The sequence below is a fragment of the Eleutherodactylus coqui genome, chromosome 1 (assembly GCF_035609145.1).
Source record: "Eleutherodactylus coqui strain aEleCoq1 chromosome 1, aEleCoq1.hap1, whole genome shotgun sequence".
NCBI lineage: Eukaryota > Metazoa > Chordata > Amphibia > Anura > Eleutherodactylidae > Eleutherodactylus > Eleutherodactylus coqui.
In genome coordinates this window covers 480,359,754-480,380,547 of record NC_089837.1, presented here as the reverse complement: position 1 = coordinate 480,380,547, position 20,794 = coordinate 480,359,754, and the positions used below count along the sequence as shown (strand labels likewise).

The following is a 20,794-nucleotide window of genomic DNA, read 5'->3' as shown; positions in this document are numbered from 1 at the left end:
AGAGAGGTCTGTCCAGAAGTGGTCTTCATGGAAGAATTGTGGCCAAAAACTCATACCTTCAACGTAGAAACAAGGCCAAGTGACTCAATTTTTGCAGCAGGCTTTAGGCCGGCTTCAGACGGCCGTGACGGGCTCCGCCGCGGAATTCCGCGGCAGAACCCGTCACGGGGCCCCCCAGAGACCCCAATACTTAACTGCGAATCCAGCGTCCTGCGTCCCGCAGGACGCTTTGGCGCGCATGCGCAATACAGCGCGTGACGTGCCCACAGCGTCACATGACGCACCGGCCGCATCATATGACGCAGCTGCGGTAGGCGGGGAAGCAGTTTTGACTGCAATGGAAGCCGTCCGCGTGTACACCCGCGGCAAATCGAGCATGCCGCGGGTGAGGACGGGTGATTTTACGGTGCAGAATTCCGCGGTGGAATTCCGCACCGTAAGCATTGTGCTATTAGGTTCAATAGAACCTAATAGTTGCGGGCAGCGCAGCGGATTTCCGCCGCGTATTACGCGGCGGAAACCCGTTCATGGGAAGGGGCCCTTAGACTGATGAATCACAATTTGAAATATGTCCCGCGATTTCACATGACAATAATTAACATCAGGGCTAATTAAGACTGCAAAGTCTGTTAAATCAAGGTGTAGTTGTGTCTCGTGCCAATGTGAACGGTTCCGCCAACGCGGAAAAGTACAGTCAAAAGCATTGTCACATGCTCGATAGTCGGCGATAGCGCTCCCTTCACAGTTCAACTACGTTATGCCATTGCGAGGGTATCTATGCCTATGCTCGCCTGCAGGAGCCCTAAGGGTGAACACCCATTTGCGTTTTTTCTTGCGCATTTTTTTCACGCGGTATTGCTGCGCTTTTTAAACGCGAATGTCAATAGGACTTTCTAATGTTAAAAACGCATCGCACAAAAATCGTAAAGCCCCAACTTGTGTTGACTTTTTAACACTAGAAAGTCCCATTGACAATCGCATTAAAAAAACCGCAGCATTAAAAAAACGCAAGTGGGTAGAGTGGTTTACCATCTGCGTCGGAACCTGCAGTCAGAGGTTCTACCGCAAACATGGATTCACGCCAGTGTATGCGTATTTGCACTACATTTTTACAGATCGGGCATTGCGTATTTCCGTGCAACTTTGTTTTCACTGTACTTTTTCCGTGCACAAGTCGTGCGCAGTAGCACATGCAAAAAACGCGCACCTATGCTCTTGGCCATTGAAATGGCCAGTTAGTTTGATGAGTTCAAGATTAGATCTTTCCCTGTGCAAATGCGCATGAAAGTAGAGCATGACGCAATTTTTTTTTATGGTGGTATGCGCACACCAAATACGCGCATATGAACGAACCCATTGAAATAGTGTTATATTTTCTGCTTATTGTGCACACAAAATTTTTTTCATGATCACGTGAATCCGGCTTAACTAATGCAAAAATCGTGGTAATAGATCTCATTTAGGGTGGTTTCACACGGGCGAGAAAACTGCGTGATTTTCGCCTATCTTTCTGTGATGTGTGATTTTTTTATCTCCCATGTTTAGCGCAACACAACAAACGTGCGTTGTGATGCGATTTTAACATTAGAAAGTCCTATTGACATTCGCGGGTGGCGGTGATGCGATGCGAGATTATTCTAAAAAAAAATGCATCGCTGAGGCTCAAAACTCGCAGGAACAAAGTCGCAATTTCGCTGTGCTTCTTTTCGCGGCAAAGCCTGGATCACCCGTGTGAAACGCCTACGTACGACCTGCAGTTTGGTCATCAAACACGTATGACTGTGACGTAGGGGATACTATAACGCTCCTCTAACCCCAATGCCCTCAGTCCATCTTGTGGCTTTCAATGAACTGAAATAATCTTTTCCGGAGGTCACTTTAAGCCGGTGTCGCCAGCCCAGACATAGTAACACAGTCAGTGCACCTATTAAGGGTTCCGCTTCCATTAGTGATATTTATATTGTTCCGCTAGTATATATAGTGCAGTCAGCCAGCGGCACATACGGCCGGGCTCACGTCACCACGAGGAGTATTAATGGAAAACACTGTCTGCGCCATTTGCTAAATTTGGCTCTTTGGTTCATTTACTGAGGAGCCTGTTCATCATCCGGAGTCTCTGCGTACAACTAGAAATAATACTAGTCGTAACATCTGACGATAACCGCGGCTCTTTATGCATCCCGGTATATTGGCGGCATATAAAGTGCGCGGCTTATGATTTAGTAAACTGGTTCCGGGACGGTGAGAAATCGATGAATCACAACGGAGATCAGAAGCGCAAAGTGGATCAAGAACCGTTATTACTGTAAAAGCATCGATGAAGAGAAAATCAATGATGTTAAAAACCTCAGTAGGAACATCCGCAGTGTGATCACACCCCTCCGAGGGAGGTGTTCGCGATCGTGTGTTGGAACGCTGCGAAACAACAAGTCATCAAATGTCACGTCTTCAAGATTCTTAAGGTTGCTTTCACATCTGCGGCGGGGGATCCATTTACCTGCTGCATTTAAGGAGCAGGAAAGGGGAATCCCCGTGGCTGAACAGGTCCGTCTTATGATGGAACCGAACAGCGCCGGATGGACTCCATTGACTATAATGGGTTGTATTGTCTGCCTTTTTGCGCAAAAAACATAAAACAGGATGAAATAAAGCGAACGGCTCTTCATACGTAATAATGTTCTATAGAAGAATGTGAGATTTCCGCAAACCTTTGTGGATATGAAATCTGAATAATAAAAAGAGGAACAGGAAATGTAAAAATGCCTTCTGTCCGTGAATGGCGCGGGTGATAATGGCGACAAGTAAATCATTGGCAGAATCAAGCTGAAACAAATACTTGGAGTGTTATATAAGAAACCGGTGATGTGAGAAGAGCTTCTTCCACAATGTCCGTCACAAGGAATAACGCGAACGGCTCCAGAATCCAGGAATGTGTGAGAACAGTAAGCTCTTCTCAGCTGTAACCATTCCCATGCTTTCCGTACAAGTAGCCCGCGCACACCCATGTACCACTCCAACCCAATAAACTGGAGAGTGTGAATGAATCCAAGGGTGGAGCGACACATAACCTCTCATCCAGCCGCCTTCATACTTTCCGCCAGGTCTTAAAGAGTTTTACTTTACTTGTAGCACACTTCTCAGCCGGCGGGCTCCCTGCACAGAAATACTTTCCAGAAGCAGTTATGTAGAAAAGACTGTGGATCTAAGTGATATGTCCTTATAAAGTCTTATTAACCCCCAGCACTTGATTAACAGTAAATAATGTCACTTAGATGAATTACGCGCTTTTCTTGCATGGTCGCCATCCAAAAAGACGCAATTTGTAGTTGTGAAAAATGACCCAAAATAACAAACTGCAAAGAAAATCTAGATTTTCAAGATTGTAACTGACTGCTACAAATGTACCCGGTTCTCCAACTGTCCATCTACACACAGTCACAGGAGGCAGATATTACTGCACCGAGGGAGGCTTCGGAAGAGTGTAAGCGCAAAAACGCATGCGATAACACAACTTGCGCGTATCTCACACAAATTCGGGCATTTTACTGAATTTTATGCGTGCAGGACCGCTTACTGTGAATTTTGGTGTGTATTTCAGTCTCTCCATTGAACTCTATGGCAGAAAGCCACAAGTTTTCTGCACTAATTCTGCTCTAAGACCTCCTGCAGACGGGCGATTTTACATCTGTTTTAGAAACTGCATTCATTAATTTCAATGGTTTCTCTCACATTGTTTGTTTTTCCGCGCGCATTTCTGACGTCGGCGAAAATACGTGACATGCTCTATTTTTGTGCAGAATTGCGCACTAAAAGCCCCAAAGGAGTGGATTAAGGAAGAGATATCCCTTATCTGGTAGTTAAGTGATGAAGATACCTTTACACAGCACGACCGGCGGGAGCGTTAGCGCTTATCGCTCCTGGGCTTTCACACAGTGATAGTCATTCTGTGAATGGGGGTGATCTCTCCCGGCCACCCACCTCCATTCGAAGTAAACAGGCAGTTGCTCAAAGTTGGAGCGACTCCTGTTCACACAGGCTGACATTCTCTTGCTTTAAGTGAGCTAAAACACAAGCAACTCCAACAAATGAGCAAGCTGTCACTCAGCGCCCTTTTACGGCCGCATGTATGTGGGATGACTATCTTCCGAATTTTCCGTTTCCAATGATTACTCGCGCGATAATCGCCCCATGTAAAGGTACCTTAAGGCCTCTTTCACATGAACGTCATTTTGACGCAGAGTAGAGGCAGCAAAAAAATTGCATCTAAAAGATCCTATGGATCCTATAGATTCTTTCAGATGAACGATTTTTTGACATGCCTTAAAAAAATGTGGTCAAAAGACAGGACATAGGCGTAATTTTTTGACACTGAGGTTTCTCTACGTCAAAAGATAGGACTTGTCCTATCTTTTGACAGTGCAACGCTGGTGGCTCCATAGGCTCCATCCAGTAAAGGGAAATTAAGGGAGTCCCCCGCCGCGGGGGATTCCCTTCATCCCCACAGCAGGGGACTCCCTTCATCACTGCTGGGGACTCCCTTCATCTCGGGGCTGCAGCGTCAGAGCACTGCAAGATGCCACAACCAGCCATGTTAAACTCGTGGAGAATAGCCGTGACTTGGTCGTGGCTATTCTTCATTTACTTTAACATGCAATTTAGCGCTCTGATAAGCGCAAATTTTCAGAGCGGCTATCAGAGCGCGAAAATGGTGTTCACGTGAACGAGCCCTAAGGCTGCTCTCAAACCAGCTGCTTTTTACCGCGACTAGCACATTGTCCTATGCGCAGCGCTAATCATGATGCAACACTGCCATTGATTTCAATGGGGCCTCCCAGACCTGTGCTCGAACACGGCATTTCCAATGCTGCAATTTTTGGGCGCTGTTTGTTATATTTTGCAGCGTTTTTGCGTTTTTTAACGCATCTCATCACCCATCAAAATGAAACAAAGCCCTGTCAAACGCTGTACCATGTGTTCATAAACGTGTGCTCCAAATCACAGTTTTGAGCGGCATTTAACCCTTTCCAATCCAATTTGTATCCTGGTTTTCCTAGGGGGCTTACTCTTTTTCTGCTGTTATATTACGGCGCTATCTGCTGGCTAAAGCCAGTACTGCATGAGGTGACACATTGGATAGGCTCCGACAGCAGAGAGGCTGGCAATATACAGTAATGGAACCCCAACGAACGTCTTTCAACATCTGAGCTGTACAGCCTTAAATCATAATGTCTTCAGAGGTCAGACAGTGGATTGGAAAAGGTTAACTGTGTTAAAGGGGTTGTCCCGCGCCGAAACGGGTTTTTTTTTTTTTCAACCCCCCCCCCCCCCGTTCGGCGCGAGACAACCCCGATGCAGGGACCTAAAGAAAGCTTACCGGAGCGCTTACCTTAATCCCCGCGCTCCGGTGACTTCTATACTTACCGGTGAAGATGGCCGCCGGGATCCTCTTCCTCCGTGGACCACAGCTCTTCTGTGCGGTCCATTGCCGATTCCAGCCTCCTGATTGGCTGGAATCGGCACGTGACGGGGCGGAGCTACACGGAGCCGGCATCCTGCACGAGAGGCTCCATAGAAGAAAGCAGAAGACCCGGACTGCGCAAGCGCGGCTAATTTGGCCATCAGAGGCCGAAAATTAGTCCGAAACCATGGAGACGAGGACGCCAGCAACGGAGCAGGTAAGTATAAAACTTTTAATAACTTCTGTATGGCTCATAATTAATGCACAATGTACATTACAAAGTGCATTAATATGGCCATACAGAAGTGTATAGACCCACTTGCTGCCGCGGGACAACCCCTTTAACTCTAGCACATGTGTGAGAGTAGCCTGACTCCTAATCCTGGCAAACCCCTTCCAGCCACTTTTATGGAGGTATGATCAAACCTGAAAAACTTAAAAAGATTGGAAGGTCAAGTGGAATTTCGTCAACATTATCTAGATGGAGACAGACCAGCGGGCACCATAGTCTCCACTGGGAGGCATGCAATTGAAAAAAACTAGATGCCACTGTAAAAGATATAAGGTACAGTAGTGACCTGCAGAAGTCTATGGGAAGTGTATTACAGATGTGTGCCATAAAGATCTGTAATAAGGCTGTGAAGTGACATACTGCTGGAAGTTGGACAGTGAAGTGACATTCCCAGATACTAGTTGTATGGCTACATAGTTACCAGCCCTAAAGCCAAGGCAAACGATTGGGACAGATATCGGCAAAACTAGAGCTGATAATTGTTTCTGTTTAATAGATGGCTGCAAGCTTAACATTTTTTTCTCTACATATCAATCTACTGCTTCTTGTAGTCATTTCATTCTAAGCATTTCCATCCATAGGAGAACCCCATATTATACAATAAGCTATAACTCGGCACATCACTCCAGTGAGAAAACTGCACAAACAACATACTTCTCAAGATAATGTCACATACCAAGTCTGGTAACAGCAAAGCAGATACCAACATTCTGATAGCAAGAGGTGCGATCCCTTCATGGACATGTTATGCATTCCACGGTGAGATTCGGGTATGTTATTCATTCCACATTGATACTGGGTACATTACTATTGTCTGCTCATACTCAACACATAAAGAGGTAAGTGCAAGAAGAAGACGGCTTCCACAATCCCTGGAAGAAAGTAGCCGGGGGTTCTAGAATCTTTAGTTATTGTAAGGCCGGGCTCACATGGGCGCATGAGTACCGCATTGTTCTCTATGGGCCCATGTATACACGCACCACTACGCAATTCCATTACACAGTCATGCATAGTACAATTCCGGTACCCTACATGGCCGTATGCTGGGGTACCACTGGCTCCACAGTGGTAAGACGCTGCGTGACCCACGCTTACAGCCATGTGAGCCCGGCCTAATTTGGGGCCACGATAGAGCTCATCATGGCAACCAAGTAGATTCCAGATAGCATTTATCAATACTAACCCCCCAAAAGGAAAATATATGTAAAGCAGCAAATATCCCATAAATAAATACATTTATTAGAAACTACATTTCCACCAATGATAAATGACTATATAAATAGTGAAGTGCAAATATCAACAAAATATAGAAAACACAACAAATAAGCAAGATTAGTAACAAAATGTAACATATAAAAGAAATAATCAAGTTTAACCAAACTACTTAACAAGGGCTAGGAATGCTGCCAGGGGGGAAAAATAATATTAAGGCTACATTCACATGGGGGTAAGCAATATCGAGTAAAGAAACTTGTGCGATCTTGCGTTTGCAATGTGCGTTTTTCACACTGATGCGCATCAGTATGAGGAAAATCGTTCATGGGAATAACTCCATTCCAAAGAATGGAGTTCGTTATTGCAATGCGCAAAACTAACACGAGATTGGCGCTACTGCGTGTGTAGCCTCAGGAGGAAATGATTGCACAGAGAAAAAATCCCCACGTGTATCGCTATAGTCACTTTGCTCCTCAGACCCAGGCGGTATGTTTTGCCTTGGTATGCCGAAAACAGCACTGTGACGGAACCCCTAAATAGAACTAAACAGAACCCATCTGTTGCATTAGCGAAGCAGACGCCACTTTGGGGACCGTTTTATAATAGTTTCCGTCCGCTTATGTTATATTTGGGGTATAGGATAGAGGAGTTGACTCCAAATACAACGGAATCAAATGAAACTCTTGTAAAACTGACACCAAAGTGGTGTCTGTTTCACTAATGCAAGTGAATGGGGGGTTCCATCACACCGGTTTAGATGGGACTTGCTGATGATCAAATATGTATGCCGGCCTCTTTCCCAACAGTAGATAGGGGAATAAGATTCGACAATGCAATGATGTTCTCACCCCCTAGATACAAACTAACGAAGAGTGCACATTTATATAGTGGTGAGGAGCGACAGAGGTCACCATGTGACTGGCAGCTATCTAATGTATATGGGTTGAGCTGCTGAGTTTAGACAATGTGACTAGGTTTACCAGCCCATGGACCCAGGGCAGTCCCAGTCCATACTTGGAGCCAACAAGTCCTCCATTTGATTAAAGGGGTTGCAAACTATTTATGGCCTATCTTTAGTGTAGGGCATCAATAGTAGATGGGTGGCGGTCTGCTAATCAGCTGTTTGCCAGGCCTGTGCTCTCATGCACTGAGTTGATTTCTACAGGAAGCAGACAACTCTATTCCTCCTGTAGTGGCCAATCTTGGTATTACACCCATTCACATTCTCTGCAATACCAAGCATGCCCACTGCAGTGAGAACTGAGCTGTCTGCTTCCTGCAGAAATTAGCTCAGTGCACAAACACACCAGCCCACGGAACAGCTTATCAGCGGGGCTCCTGGGTAGCAGACCCCTGCCAATTTACTATTGATGGTCTATCCTAAGGATAGGCTATACATAGTCTGCAACTAGACAACCCCTTTAATTTGTGCTCACACATACATAGGAAAAGTGCCCACAAAATGTTTCCATAGTTTGTAGCAAAACTTTATGGATAGTTCAGTATAACTATAATAAGATAATGGACCCCAATAGGACCCATAATTGGATGACTTTTATGACACCTGCCAAACTTGCAAGTATAACTGCCATTACTATGACCACCATAGTATTCTGGCACAGAGCATTTTCTAGCCAAGATTAAACAATACACCCTTATATACTGGGATTATATAAACTCTGAGAACTTATATATATAGGCAGGCCACTTTGACCCCCTAGTATGTTATAACATTTCATGCCAGTTATAAAAGTATATGCTGTATAAAGTGAAGAATTGCAGCTATAAATCCTTGTCTTACAACCTGCTATTGAGTATAATGCAGTGAAAGTCAGTAAGCAGTCAAATCCACGTTTATGACTCTGATGAATGACAAGTAAGGGTGCCTGTCCATTGCTATGGAAAGCGCCGGCATCTGTCCACGAGCAGAGAATCATAGTGATTCTCCGCTCGCGGCGGGCAATTCGCAGCATGCTGTGAAGTGCCCCGATTCTCCGCGGCCAGCCTATCTATTAGATAGGGCTGACCGGCGGAAAATCAGCGGCAGCTCCTGCTCCAGGGCGGCAGCTCCCGCAGCGGACATCTGCTGCGGGACTTCGCATCGCCCGTGGAAAAGGGGGCCTAAGGGTGCCTACCCTCTACAGTTCTTTTTCACTGCGCAATTCGCAGCGTTTTTTTTCTCCAGGGTGCTATGGGACTTGGTAATGTTAAAATCACATCGCGCAAAATTGCAATTTTGCCGCGATGCGTTTTTAACATTTGAAAGACACCTGGAGAAAAAAAACGCAGCAAATTCACAAACGCTAGTGGGTAGTCACCCTAAGAGGAGGGGAGGGAAGCTGGAGGATTTTTAGGGGAAAGCGGTTAACTGAAGTACTGTCAGTTGTGAATGGGAATTACTTCCAAGGATGACGATGTTGCATCTCATGTGGAGGGTTATGTGGCTGACAAGGCATACAGATCATAGGGAAAGGACAAGGCATTGTGTGTATATGGTGACAATAGGGAGGACCCCACTGTAGGTATATAGTGACAGCAGAGAGGACCCCACTGTGGGTATATAGTGACAGCAGAGAGGACCCCACTGTAGGTATATAGTGACAGCAGAGAGGACCCCATTGTGGGTATATAGTGACAGCAGAGAGGACCCCACTGTGGGTATATAGTGACAGCAGAGAGGACCCCACTGTGGGTATATAGTGACAGCAGCGAGGACCCCACTGTGGGTATATAGTGACAGCAGCGAGGACCCCACTGTGGGTATATAATGACAGCAGAGAGGACCCCACTGTGGGTATATAGTGACAGCAGAGAGGACCCCACTGTGGGTATATAGTGACAGCAGAGAGGACCCCACTGTGGGTATATAATGACAGCAGAGAGGACCCCACTGTGGGTATATAGTGACAGCAGAGAGGACCCCACTGTGGGTATATAATGACAGCAGAGAGGACCCCACTGTGGGTATATAATGACAGCAGAGAGGACCCCACTGTGGGTATATAATGACAGCAGAGAGGACCCCATTGTGGGTATATGGTGAGAGGACCCCCTGTGTGCATATAGTGACAGTACAGGGGAAATGGTGACAGTAGAGAGAACCCCATTGTGTATATATATTGATAGTAGAGAGGAATCCATTGTGTGTATATGGTGACAGTAGAGATAACCCCATAATACATATATGGTGACAGTCGAGAGGACCCCATTGTATGTCTACAGTGACAGTATAGAAGACCACATTGCGTGTACATGGTGATAGTAGAGAGGACCCCACTAGGAGTATATCATGACAGTAGAGAGGACCCCATTGTGTGTATATGGTGACATTAGAGCATGGCATTGTGTCTATGGTGACAGTAGAGAGGACCCCATTGTGTATATATGGTGACATTAGAGAGGACCCCACTGTGTATATGGTGACAATAGGGAGGACCCCATTATGTGTATATGGTGACATTAGAGGGGGTGGCATCATGTGTACATGGTGATATTAGAGGAGGTGGCATCATGTGTACATGGTGATATTAGAGGAGGTGGCATTGTATGTATATGGTGACATTAGAGAAGACCCCACTGTGTATATGGTGGCAGTAGAGAGAATCCCGTTCTGTGTATATGGTGACATTAGAGGGGGTGGCATTGTGTGTATATGGTGACATTAGAGGGGGTGGCATTGTGTGTATATGGTGACATTAGAGGAGGTGGCATTGTATGTATATGGTGACATTAGAGAAGACCCCACTGTGTATATGGTGGCAGTAGAGAGAATCCCGTTCTGTGTATATGGTGACATTAGAGGGGGTGGCATTGTGTGTATATGGTGACATTAGAGGGGGTGGCATCATGTGTACATGGTGATATTAGAGGAGGTGGCATTGTATGTATATGGTGACATTAGGGAAGACCCCAGTGTGTATATGGTGGCAGTAGAGAGAATCCCGTTCTGTGTATATGGTGACATTAGAGGGGGTGGCATTGTGTGTATATGGTGACATTAGAGGGGGTGGCATCATGTGTACATGGTGATATTAGAGGAGGTGGCATTGTATGTATATGGTGACATTAGAGAAGACCCCACTGTGTATATGGTGGCAGTAGAGAGAATCCCGTTCTGTGTATATGGTGACATTAGAGGGGGTGGCATTGTGTGTATATGGTGACATTAGAGGGGTGGCATTGTGTGTATATGGTGACATTAGAGGGGGTGGCATTGTGTGTCTATGGTGGCATTGTGGACAATAACTACTTTAATTCTGCTGGAAAGTACTTTCTATGAAGAAATCCTCCCAATTCCAGGAGATATCCCAGAGTTCAGATAACAATGAATCTAAGTGTCTCTGGGCTGATTGGGGTAAGAAAAATACCTCTGTGCCCCTCAGTATACCCACCGACATGCCCATTCTGCCGGCTCCTCTGGAAACTTTCTGGGGTGGCACAGGGTGAAGCACTCACCAGTTTACGGGCTCCGGTCGCAGCTGCTTGTGCAGGGCTACAGAAAATCCAAAGAAGCTGCCCTTGTCCCCATCCTTGATGAGAGTGTGTGTGATATCCAGATTGAAGCCCCTCACCATGCCCCCAGACAGGAGGTGGCACAGGGTGACGAGCGCTGCCCATGCTGCAGGCATGCTGCGGAGTAGTAGTGGTGCCCCTCCTGCCAGCACCAGCTGAGCCCGGGCAAGGTCAACTGCACAACTGCACGGTGCCCGCTGCTGTCACCCAGCCGGCTGTGAGCGGGCGGAGCGGCGAGCACACTGGACAAGCCCCCTGCTATCACAGCACGGAGGGGCTGAGCAGGTGCAAGAGGAGCCGCCCACCGCATGCTGCTGCTGACGTCACTCATCACTCTGCCACTGCATGACGTCACGCGGCTCTGCACTACTTATACCTGCAGCAATGAGCTCATGATGAGTTTACTGCATGATTCCGATCAGTGACTTACTATTTGCTTGTAGATGGGGATTGTGTCTGGAAGAAGCACAGAGTCAGCCAACTGAGATTGGATTGGATGGATGGATGGATAGATAGATAGATAGATAGATAGATAGATAGATAGATAGATAGATAGATAGATAGATAGATAGATAGATAGATAGATAGATAGATAGATAGATAGATATGAGATAGGTAGATATGCGATAGATAGATATGAGATAGATAGATTGATGTGAGATAGATGATAGATAAGTATTAGATAGATAGATAGATAGATAGATAGATAGATATGAGATAGATAGATATGAGATAGATAGATAGAGAGATAGATAGATATGAGATAGATAGATAGATAGGAGATAGATAGATAGATAGATATGAGATAGATAGATAGATAGATAGATAGGAGATAGATAGATAGATGGATGGATAGATAGATAGATATGGGATAGATAGATAGATAGATAGATAGGAGATAGATATGAGATAGATAGATAGATAGATAGATAGATAGATAGATAGATAGATAGATAGATAGATATGAGATAGATAGATAGATAGATAGATAGATAGATATGAGATAGAGAGATAGATAGATAGATATGAGATAGATAGATAGATAGATAGATATGAGATAGATAGATATGAGATAGATAGATTGATGTGAGATAGATAGATAGATAGATAGATATGAGATAGATGATAGATAAGTATTAGATAGATAGATAGATAGATAGATAGAGAGATAGATATGAGATAGATAGATAGATAGATAGGAGATAGATAGATAGATAGATATGAGATAGATAGATAGATAGATAGATAGATAGATAGATATGAGATAGATAGATAGATAGATAGGAGATAGATAGATAGATGGATGGATAGATAGATAGATATGGGATAGATAGATAGATAGATAGATATGAGATAGATAGATAGATAGATATGAGATAGATAGGAGATATATATATAGATAGATAGATAGATAGATAGGAGATATATAGATAGATAGATAGATAGATAGATAGATAGATAGATAGATAGATAGATAGATAGATAGATAGATAGATAGGAGATAGATAGATGGATGGATAGATAGATAGATATGGGATAGATAGATAGATAGATAGATAGGAGATAGATAGATGGATGATAGATAGATAAATAGATAGGTTGACTCCCATGTCCCGCTTTGCCTGTCATTGCGCTTTCCCCGCAGTGACGTCACTCTGAAGAGATGTGAAGATTGCGCTATCGCGTGCGTATCTGTGCTTATTACTGTACTTTCTGTACTGCCGGGGACCGCTCACATTGGCTGTGCAGCCTAATTAGTCCCCACTGTGTTCCGCATGGTGAAAGCCATCAGAATAAAAAATACAAAGCCAGAATCGAGCTCTTTTTGATAACCCCAAGAAAAAGCAATGAACAAAAAGCGATCAAAAAGTCCGCAAAATGGTAAATATAAAAACTACAGGTTGTCCCATAAAAATGAGCCCCCACACAACTGCATCCAGGGAAAAATTTAAAAAAGTTATGGGCGCCAAAAGATGGTGACAGAAAGCTTTTTTTTTTTTAAAGGAATAAAGTGGAGATACATAAAAAACTGGGGAAAAAACCAAATACGGGCTGGGAGGGGTTAAATATTCCTATCTAAGACTTGAATATGCCATAAAAGTCAGCACTAGAGATGAGCGAACCTACTCGTTTCGAGTAATTACTCGATCGAGCACCGCGATTTTCGAGTACTTCCGTACTCGGGTGAAAAGATTCGGGGGGGCACCGGGGGGAGGCGTGGCGGAGCGGGGGGTAGCAGCGGGGAACAGGGGGGAGCCCTCTCTCTCTCTCTCTCCCCCCCACTCCCCGCTGCAACCCCCCACTCACCCACGGCGCCCCCCGAATCTTTTCACCCGAGTACGGAAGTACTCGAAAATCGCGGCGCTCGGGCAAAAAAGGGGCGTGGCCGAGTAGGTTCGCTCATCTCTAGTCGGCACCTATCTCCAGAACCAACCTCGCTCTCACGGCCGCATAGCGGGACAAAATCACATACTTGTAAAGTAGCCCTTAAACAAAAAGCATAGAACAGCCCCGCTCTGCTGTGTCCGCCCCCCCCCCCCCCAGGTGTCCCCACTGCGGCCAACACGGGGATACCCCTTTAATATGAACGGACAGCTTATAATAATACCGCTACTGTTGGTGCGCTCACTGCTTGTGTCACATTGCAGGTTCTGGGATGCAGTTGGCACAATGGTCTAGCTTTCCTCTAAGTGAGGATGTCGTAAGCAGTAACTGGCAGGGGCAGCTGCGGGTGACGCTTCAGGGGGCAGACCCTCTGATTTTAGCAGCTTACTCCGACTTGGCCAGAAATATCTTAGATAAGGTTCTTCCAATGCAGAGAGAAGTGTTTGAGAGAATGCACTGAGATATGAAGACACGAACAGTGGGGAATACTGGCCAGGAATGTGCCGCTCAGCATCAGCGGCACCGCAGTGCGTTCTCAGGCAGCGCCCGCAGCTTAGTGTGGCACAGTGTAGTGCGCCTCTTTAATGGAGCATGTCCATTTTTTTTCATGCTCCATGATTTTTCTAATTCACATTTATTGACCATCCGCGGGTATTTAGCTACCCGCGGGTGGTCAATGCATTCCTATGGGGCGCGGATCCGCGCGCGGGTGATCCGCTGCGGATTTTAATTATTATTTTCCCCGTGGACATGAGGCCTTACCGTCCGCCCATTCCAGTTATAGTTAGTGCCAAGAGAATTCTCAGCAGGGGATTATTGACATAATTACCACAATTTGTAAGCATTTTATGCAGGGTAGTGAATATTAAGTACGGTAGTTAAGAAGCGCGTTTCGGTTTTTTTCAACGCAGTAACAGAATTATGGGTGAAGAGAAGGGCAGGGGCGAAACTTCACATGCCAAGTGGCTGCTGTGAGTGCTGCAGAGGGGCACAAAGCAGGGACTAAATGGAGGTAGAGATTAGGGCTTATTCACACTAACACATTTGTGCAATATGCAGGCTTCGTTCGCATGAGCATATTTTGCGCGCTCATTTAATTTACGCCAAAAAACGCAGCACGTTCTATTTTCGTATGTATTGCGCAGGAACATCGCATATATTAATCTAATTTAACTTAATTGCGCAATGAAATCAACGGGAGCATGCCTGCATGTTTTTTGGTGTGTGCAAATACGTATCACATGCACACAAAAAATACAGTAAAACAAGCACAGGCGTGCGCAAAAATGCAATGCGCATCATGCAAATGTGCGTGTAAATGCACTTACGCTCATGTGAAGTCACCTTTAAACGGTTCTCCAAAATTGCTTGTGGAGGTCGTCCACTCGGGACCCCTAGCGATCAGCTGATATCAGGACAACTGTCAATGCGGACAGATCTGGAAGCTACCGTGTTTCCCCGAAAATAAGACAGTGTCTTATATTAATTTTTGTTCAAAAAGGGTTAACTTTTTTACATGTATAGCTGCCTGGACACTATTTAAATTGACTTTTTAAATTAACTGTTAAGCAGGGCTTAATTTTGAAGTAGGGCTTATATTTCAAGCATCCTCAAAAAGCCTGAAAAATCATTTTGCATCCTCAAAAATTCTGGAAAATCATGCTATGTCTTATTTTCAGGGAATGTCTTATTTTCAGGGAAACAGGGTAGTAGCTCCATCCGCATTGCAGTGCTGTAGCATTAAGCCCTGCCCCCTCCGATCCAGTTGGGGAGTGAGAAGCAGACCGGCTGAGCACCGCGAATGACAGGCGCAGGAATAGGCGCTGTGCAGGGAGGCAGCACTCCTCTGCCAGACCAGTAGCAGGGAGTGCGGACCTGGAAGCGACAAAAAGTGCCAAGTTATTGAAGCCTCCAAGAGGTTGAAGAGTCTGCAGGAAGTGCGCAAATGTGCAACGGCATGTGCAATATGCTAGGTAATTCCGTTAAAAGCAGAACACATCTGGACTTCATTAGGCTAAGTAGCCTTTTAAATCTGGGGGGGGGGTGCGCACGTATGTGAACTAGCCCTGTGTGCAGTACAGTACTAAGCACCAATACACGCGCAAGTCTTAGGGCTTATTCAAATGACCATGATTGTGTCCTTTTTTGCGGCCGTGAAAATCAGAATTTGAAAGGTAAAAAAAAAATTTGGCGCAACTACGTTCCATAGCGGCGAGCATAGTTGCGCATACCCCCATGTGAACAAGTCCTAAGACCACAAAGCCATCTGTTCTACATGCAGCGTATAGCACATGGACAGCCATCCATGTACTGTGTGATCTCCGCAGACCCTGCACATTGCATATCCTATTCTCGTCCGTAAAAACGGATGACCATGGGGCACGCAGCAACGTCTGTATAAGAAAGTGGCCATATGAATAGCCTCATGCGCAATTATGGAGCTGTGTGCCGCCGGCGGAATACACGGCATATGGCCCTGATATACGGCTGTGTGAGTAGGACGAGCTTCATTACCACAGCATTGGCTTTATCCTTAATTATATTGTGCTCTCTTTCCCCCCTTGTGGCCATAGTTGATACTGCAGGCTAGTAAAAGAAGTCGCTGGTGATGACACTGACGACTGGTGATCATGTTTTCTGTAATTGTTAAAGGTCTGTTAAAACAGGATGCAGAGGGAAAATGTATTAAATCATCAGTACTTGGACCTACATGACAGCGCATAAGGCACATTACAGATTTACAGCTCCCCGCTAATGTACCGCGTCTCTAGATTGTACATGAAATCTATCGCAGGAACATATGCTTAAATTCCTTAGAAATGGAAAAGATGTAAAACGTCAATAATAATGCTGTGTAAACAGCTTGTGCCGGAGGGGGTCATGTCATAGAGCTCGCAGCCGCTCCGGACCCCATTGAATGATTCACGGCGTCTTATATTTAACAGCTATGGTTGGTTTTATGTTACCAAGGAAGACGCAAATATCAAGAACTAAAATAGCTGAGAATAGTCGCTGATCTGTCCTTCTTTTGGTCCCAGACAAGCTATATTGAGGGGGCTCGGGTGTCATGACCAGCGTCTGGTTACTGCGGCCCCTCAGGACGTCCCAGATAACATGTCACTGAAATGTCTTATACGTCGTTCTTTATTTTTACCTAGAAGGAAAAAAAAACAATATTATTCTTAGCCTGGCTTAACACAGGCGAGATTTGTGCATTGCGAATATGAACACATGAGCGATTTTTTTGCACATCGCACCACAATGCAAGAAAAAAAATTGCAGCAAGTCCTATCTTTGGGCGTGCTCTCGCATCGGCCATTGCCGGGCGGCAGCATCGTACCACGTACTAGGTTTCCACAATAAAAACAATGCGAGACACTCTGTGATCCACCGCCATGGCTGTCAGCTGCAGCGGAGGATCTCTACTTCCCCGAAGTGATGCAAGGCAGTTTTGATACAAAAATGCCTCGCATCCATGGCGAAATCGCATGATGGCGATCATGACATTGGGCCAAGTTGCACACTCGCCAGTGTGAAATTATCCTAAGGGCTCTTTCCCATGGGCGTGGTTTAAGCGCAGTATAGGCGTGTCAAAAAATTGAGGCTAAACTGCACTAAAAATCTTGTGAAAAAGCAATTTTTTCGCCCTGAAGACCCGAGCTTCATGCGCGTTAAAATTGTGCATTCACTGGAGCAGCATGTTGCTTTAAAAAAGCGCAGCTGCTCCGGGAGTAGAGAGAGAGAGGAAGCCTCGCAGGACTTCAGGATTTCCCCATAGCAGGGAGTGAGCGAGCGGGGCTACAGGGCATCCCCAAGGGATATCCCCATAGCAGAGAGAGAGGGGGCGAGGCTAGAGTAGGTCTTCTGTATTTTTTTTGTTGTCTCTCTTTAAGTCCTTAGGCCTCTGCTGTACCTTGCTAGCAGTCTGGTTACAGCAGCACACTATATAGATCACATACAGTGATTAATATTGCTCGCCCCGTAGTAGACTGGATCCAAATCCACAAATAGCATATGTAGAAATCAGACCTCAGGACAGCAGGGTTTCACTAGTACAAATATTTAAAACATCCCAAGGGATGTATATTTATTCCTCACGATCGGATAATACAGCGACGTTTCGGCTGCTAGCTACAGTCTTTGTCAAGCTGTACCTTTCTAAATGGCATCCACTCACCTTGGGGATACTCTCTCCCAGGGATTCCCCCATTGCAAGAAGAGAGGGGGTGGGGTTAGAGGGGCAGGCCTAGAGGGTGGATCCTTTTAGTCCCGTCCCTGCTTTTAGTCAAGCCCTCTAACCCCGCCCCCTCTCTCTCCACTATGGGGAAATGCCTTAGAGAACCCCATGCTAGGGAGAGAGGTAGAGGGAGTCCCCTGCTGCCCCCACTGCTGGGAAATTGCCCAACAGCGGAGCTGGCGGAATTCCCAACTGCTTACAGCGGGATATTTAAAACCTGCTGCCCAGAAGCACATTTTATATCTTCGCTGTAAACTCCTGCCAGTCCCCGTGGGGACTAAGGGAACCCCCAGGGAGATGAACAGGGCCTTCAGGGATTCCCCTCATCCCTGTGGGGACTAACAGGAGTTTATCGCGGGACATTTAAAATGTGATTCTGTGTTTAGCGGTGCCGCTGCTGTTTGGAATTCCCTCAGTCTGTAGAAATCCTAATGACTTCTAATCTTCTTTTCAGAGCGTCGGACACAGCTAAACCCCTGCTTCCATAGGAGTCTACGGAGACTCCTGCGCATCACGCACCAAAGATAGGTCAGGTACTATCTTTTCACGCTGCACGGACCTTAGATGTGGGAATTGCAGTCACGCGCATGCTATCTTTTTAAGGTTCGAGTTTTTTGCGCATCTAAAATTTCTTCATCTGAACGTTTTTATATAAAACATTGCTTCTAATAGACGCAATTTTTTGACGCGCCTATTCTGTGCTAAAACCACGCTCCTGTGAAAGAGCGCTTAGGCTGCTTTAACATCTGTACTGGGGGTTCCTTTTGGGGAGCAGAAAAGGGGAATCCCCTGGCCAAATGGATTTGACTTACAACAGAACTGATAAGCAACCAACAAACTCCATTGACTATAATGGGGTCTGTTCAGTTTCTGCTCAGTTGCTTGGCATTTAACCGGAAGAAAAAGCGCTATTTTTTTCCCGTATTTTGTGCTGGTTCTGCGACGGAACCTTCAAATGCAGATTTCAGGGCAGCCTAACTAGTAAAACCTCCAACTGTGATGTAAACAGACTCTAATGACAGACTTAAAGGGACCCTGTCACTGGCTATGAGCAGCATGCACTAAGTTATGGTGCTCCCATGGCAGGTTCCAAGGGTGCAGGAAGATCCTTTTTATACTTAATCATATCCTAGTGCCCGTACTGCCAGCCCTGAAAGTCCATGCATGGACCGTGCACTCAGCATAGACTGTGTCATAGGACTACAAGCTGAAGGCAGTGTGGGCACGCTCCCATTGATCTTTCAAAAATACCTCCCTGCACTCCTGGGGGCGCCATAACTTAGTTTAGCTGGTGACAAGGTACCTTTAATAAAATCCAAATATTTCAAACTTGCAAGAACAATAGAAAAAATACGCCAGTGCGTAGGGTCAAATCAGCAAGCCTTGTGGGGTTCGTCAGACACTAGGGGTATTGATAGTATAACGGCTACAACGTATTTACGCAGTGCGTAGGGTCAAATCAGCAAGCCTTGTGGGGTTCGTCAGACACTAGGGGTATTGATAGTATAACGGCTACAACGTATTTACGCAGTGCGTAGGGTCAAATCAGCAAGCCTTGTGGGGTTCGTCAGACACTAGGGGTATTGATAGTATAACGGCTACAACGTATTTACGCAGTGCGTAGGGTCAAATCAGCAAGCCTTGTGGGGTTCGTCAGACACTAGGGGTATTGATAGTATAACGGATACAACGTATTTACGCAGTGAACAGGTTGATTTACGTGCATTTCTGCACATAGTACTGTACGTTTTTGCGCATGCAGGGCATGTTCATATGTGCCGCCAATTGCAAATTCTGCAAACGCTGTCCGTGGGAAAGATCCAGGGTAAACCACAGGCATTGAAAGGCATGTATTTTCAAATTTTCCTTCATACTCACGGATACGAATTGCGTATTCCAAGAATGAAGAAAATTTGCAGCATGCTCTATTTTATCATGGATTCTGCACAGTCGCCCTCCATTGATGTCAATGGGTTCGTATTTAAGAGTAGGTCCTGCTCTATCTTCCTGCTTGTTGAGCAAAAGGACCCTGTAGTAGTCTATAGGAGGTGAGTGCAAAAACACACTCAATATGCACAGAAATGCACGATTCATTCAAAAAAAGAACATATCTGGACCTCATTAGGCTAAATAGCTTTTTAACCCTTTCCAATCCACTGTCTGACGTCTAAAGACATTATGAGTTAAGACTCTACAGCTCCGATGTTGGAAGACATCCGTCAGGGTTCTCTTACTGTATATTGCCAGCCTCTCTGCTGTCGGAGCCTATCCAACGTGACATCTCATGCAGTACTGGCTTTAGCCAGCATGTAGCGCCATTTTATAACGGCACAAAAAGAGTAATCCCCCTAGGAAAACCAGGATACAAATTGGATTGGAAAGGGTTAATCCACGGAAGTGGTGTGTCGCACATGTGTAAACTGGCCCTGCGTGCACAAAAAGTACAGTACTATGCGCTGAAACATGCGCCAATCAACCTCATGAACCTTGTTCATAGTGCAACCCTTTGCGCTGAGGGGAGCGCATTTGCATGTAGTTATCTGGAACCGCCCTGAAACTGTATATATCAGTCCGTATATGAATTCCCTATCCCTTTTGTTACTGCGATACCATAAATCGTAAGCCTGTATGTCTCATACTTAAAATTTACGTTGAAGCTATATAAATAAAGAGCGAGGAGTTGGGCTCCATTCAC

The 20,794-nt window shown here is 45.5% G+C and overlaps 1 protein-coding gene across 4 annotated transcripts in view; it reads right to left on the bottom strand.

Moving 5' to 3' along the window:
- Nucleotides 1-11,702, bottom strand: part of ITGA7 (integrin subunit alpha 7) — a 148,141-nt gene extending 136,439 nt beyond the window's left edge. For 3 of the 4 annotated variants that reach the window (XM_066585498.1, XM_066585506.1, XM_066585516.1), the window contains exon 1: nt 11,421-11,701. In XM_066585498.1, coding sequence (XP_066441595.1) covers nt 11,421-11,593 — 173 coding nt within the window. In that variant the 5' untranslated portion in view covers nt 11,594-11,701. Of the gene's footprint in view, nt 1-11,420 lie in introns of all 4 variants that reach the window. The other variant, XM_066585525.1, reaches the window with a different exon arrangement.
- Nucleotides 11,703-20,794: the final 9,092 nt, after the last annotated feature.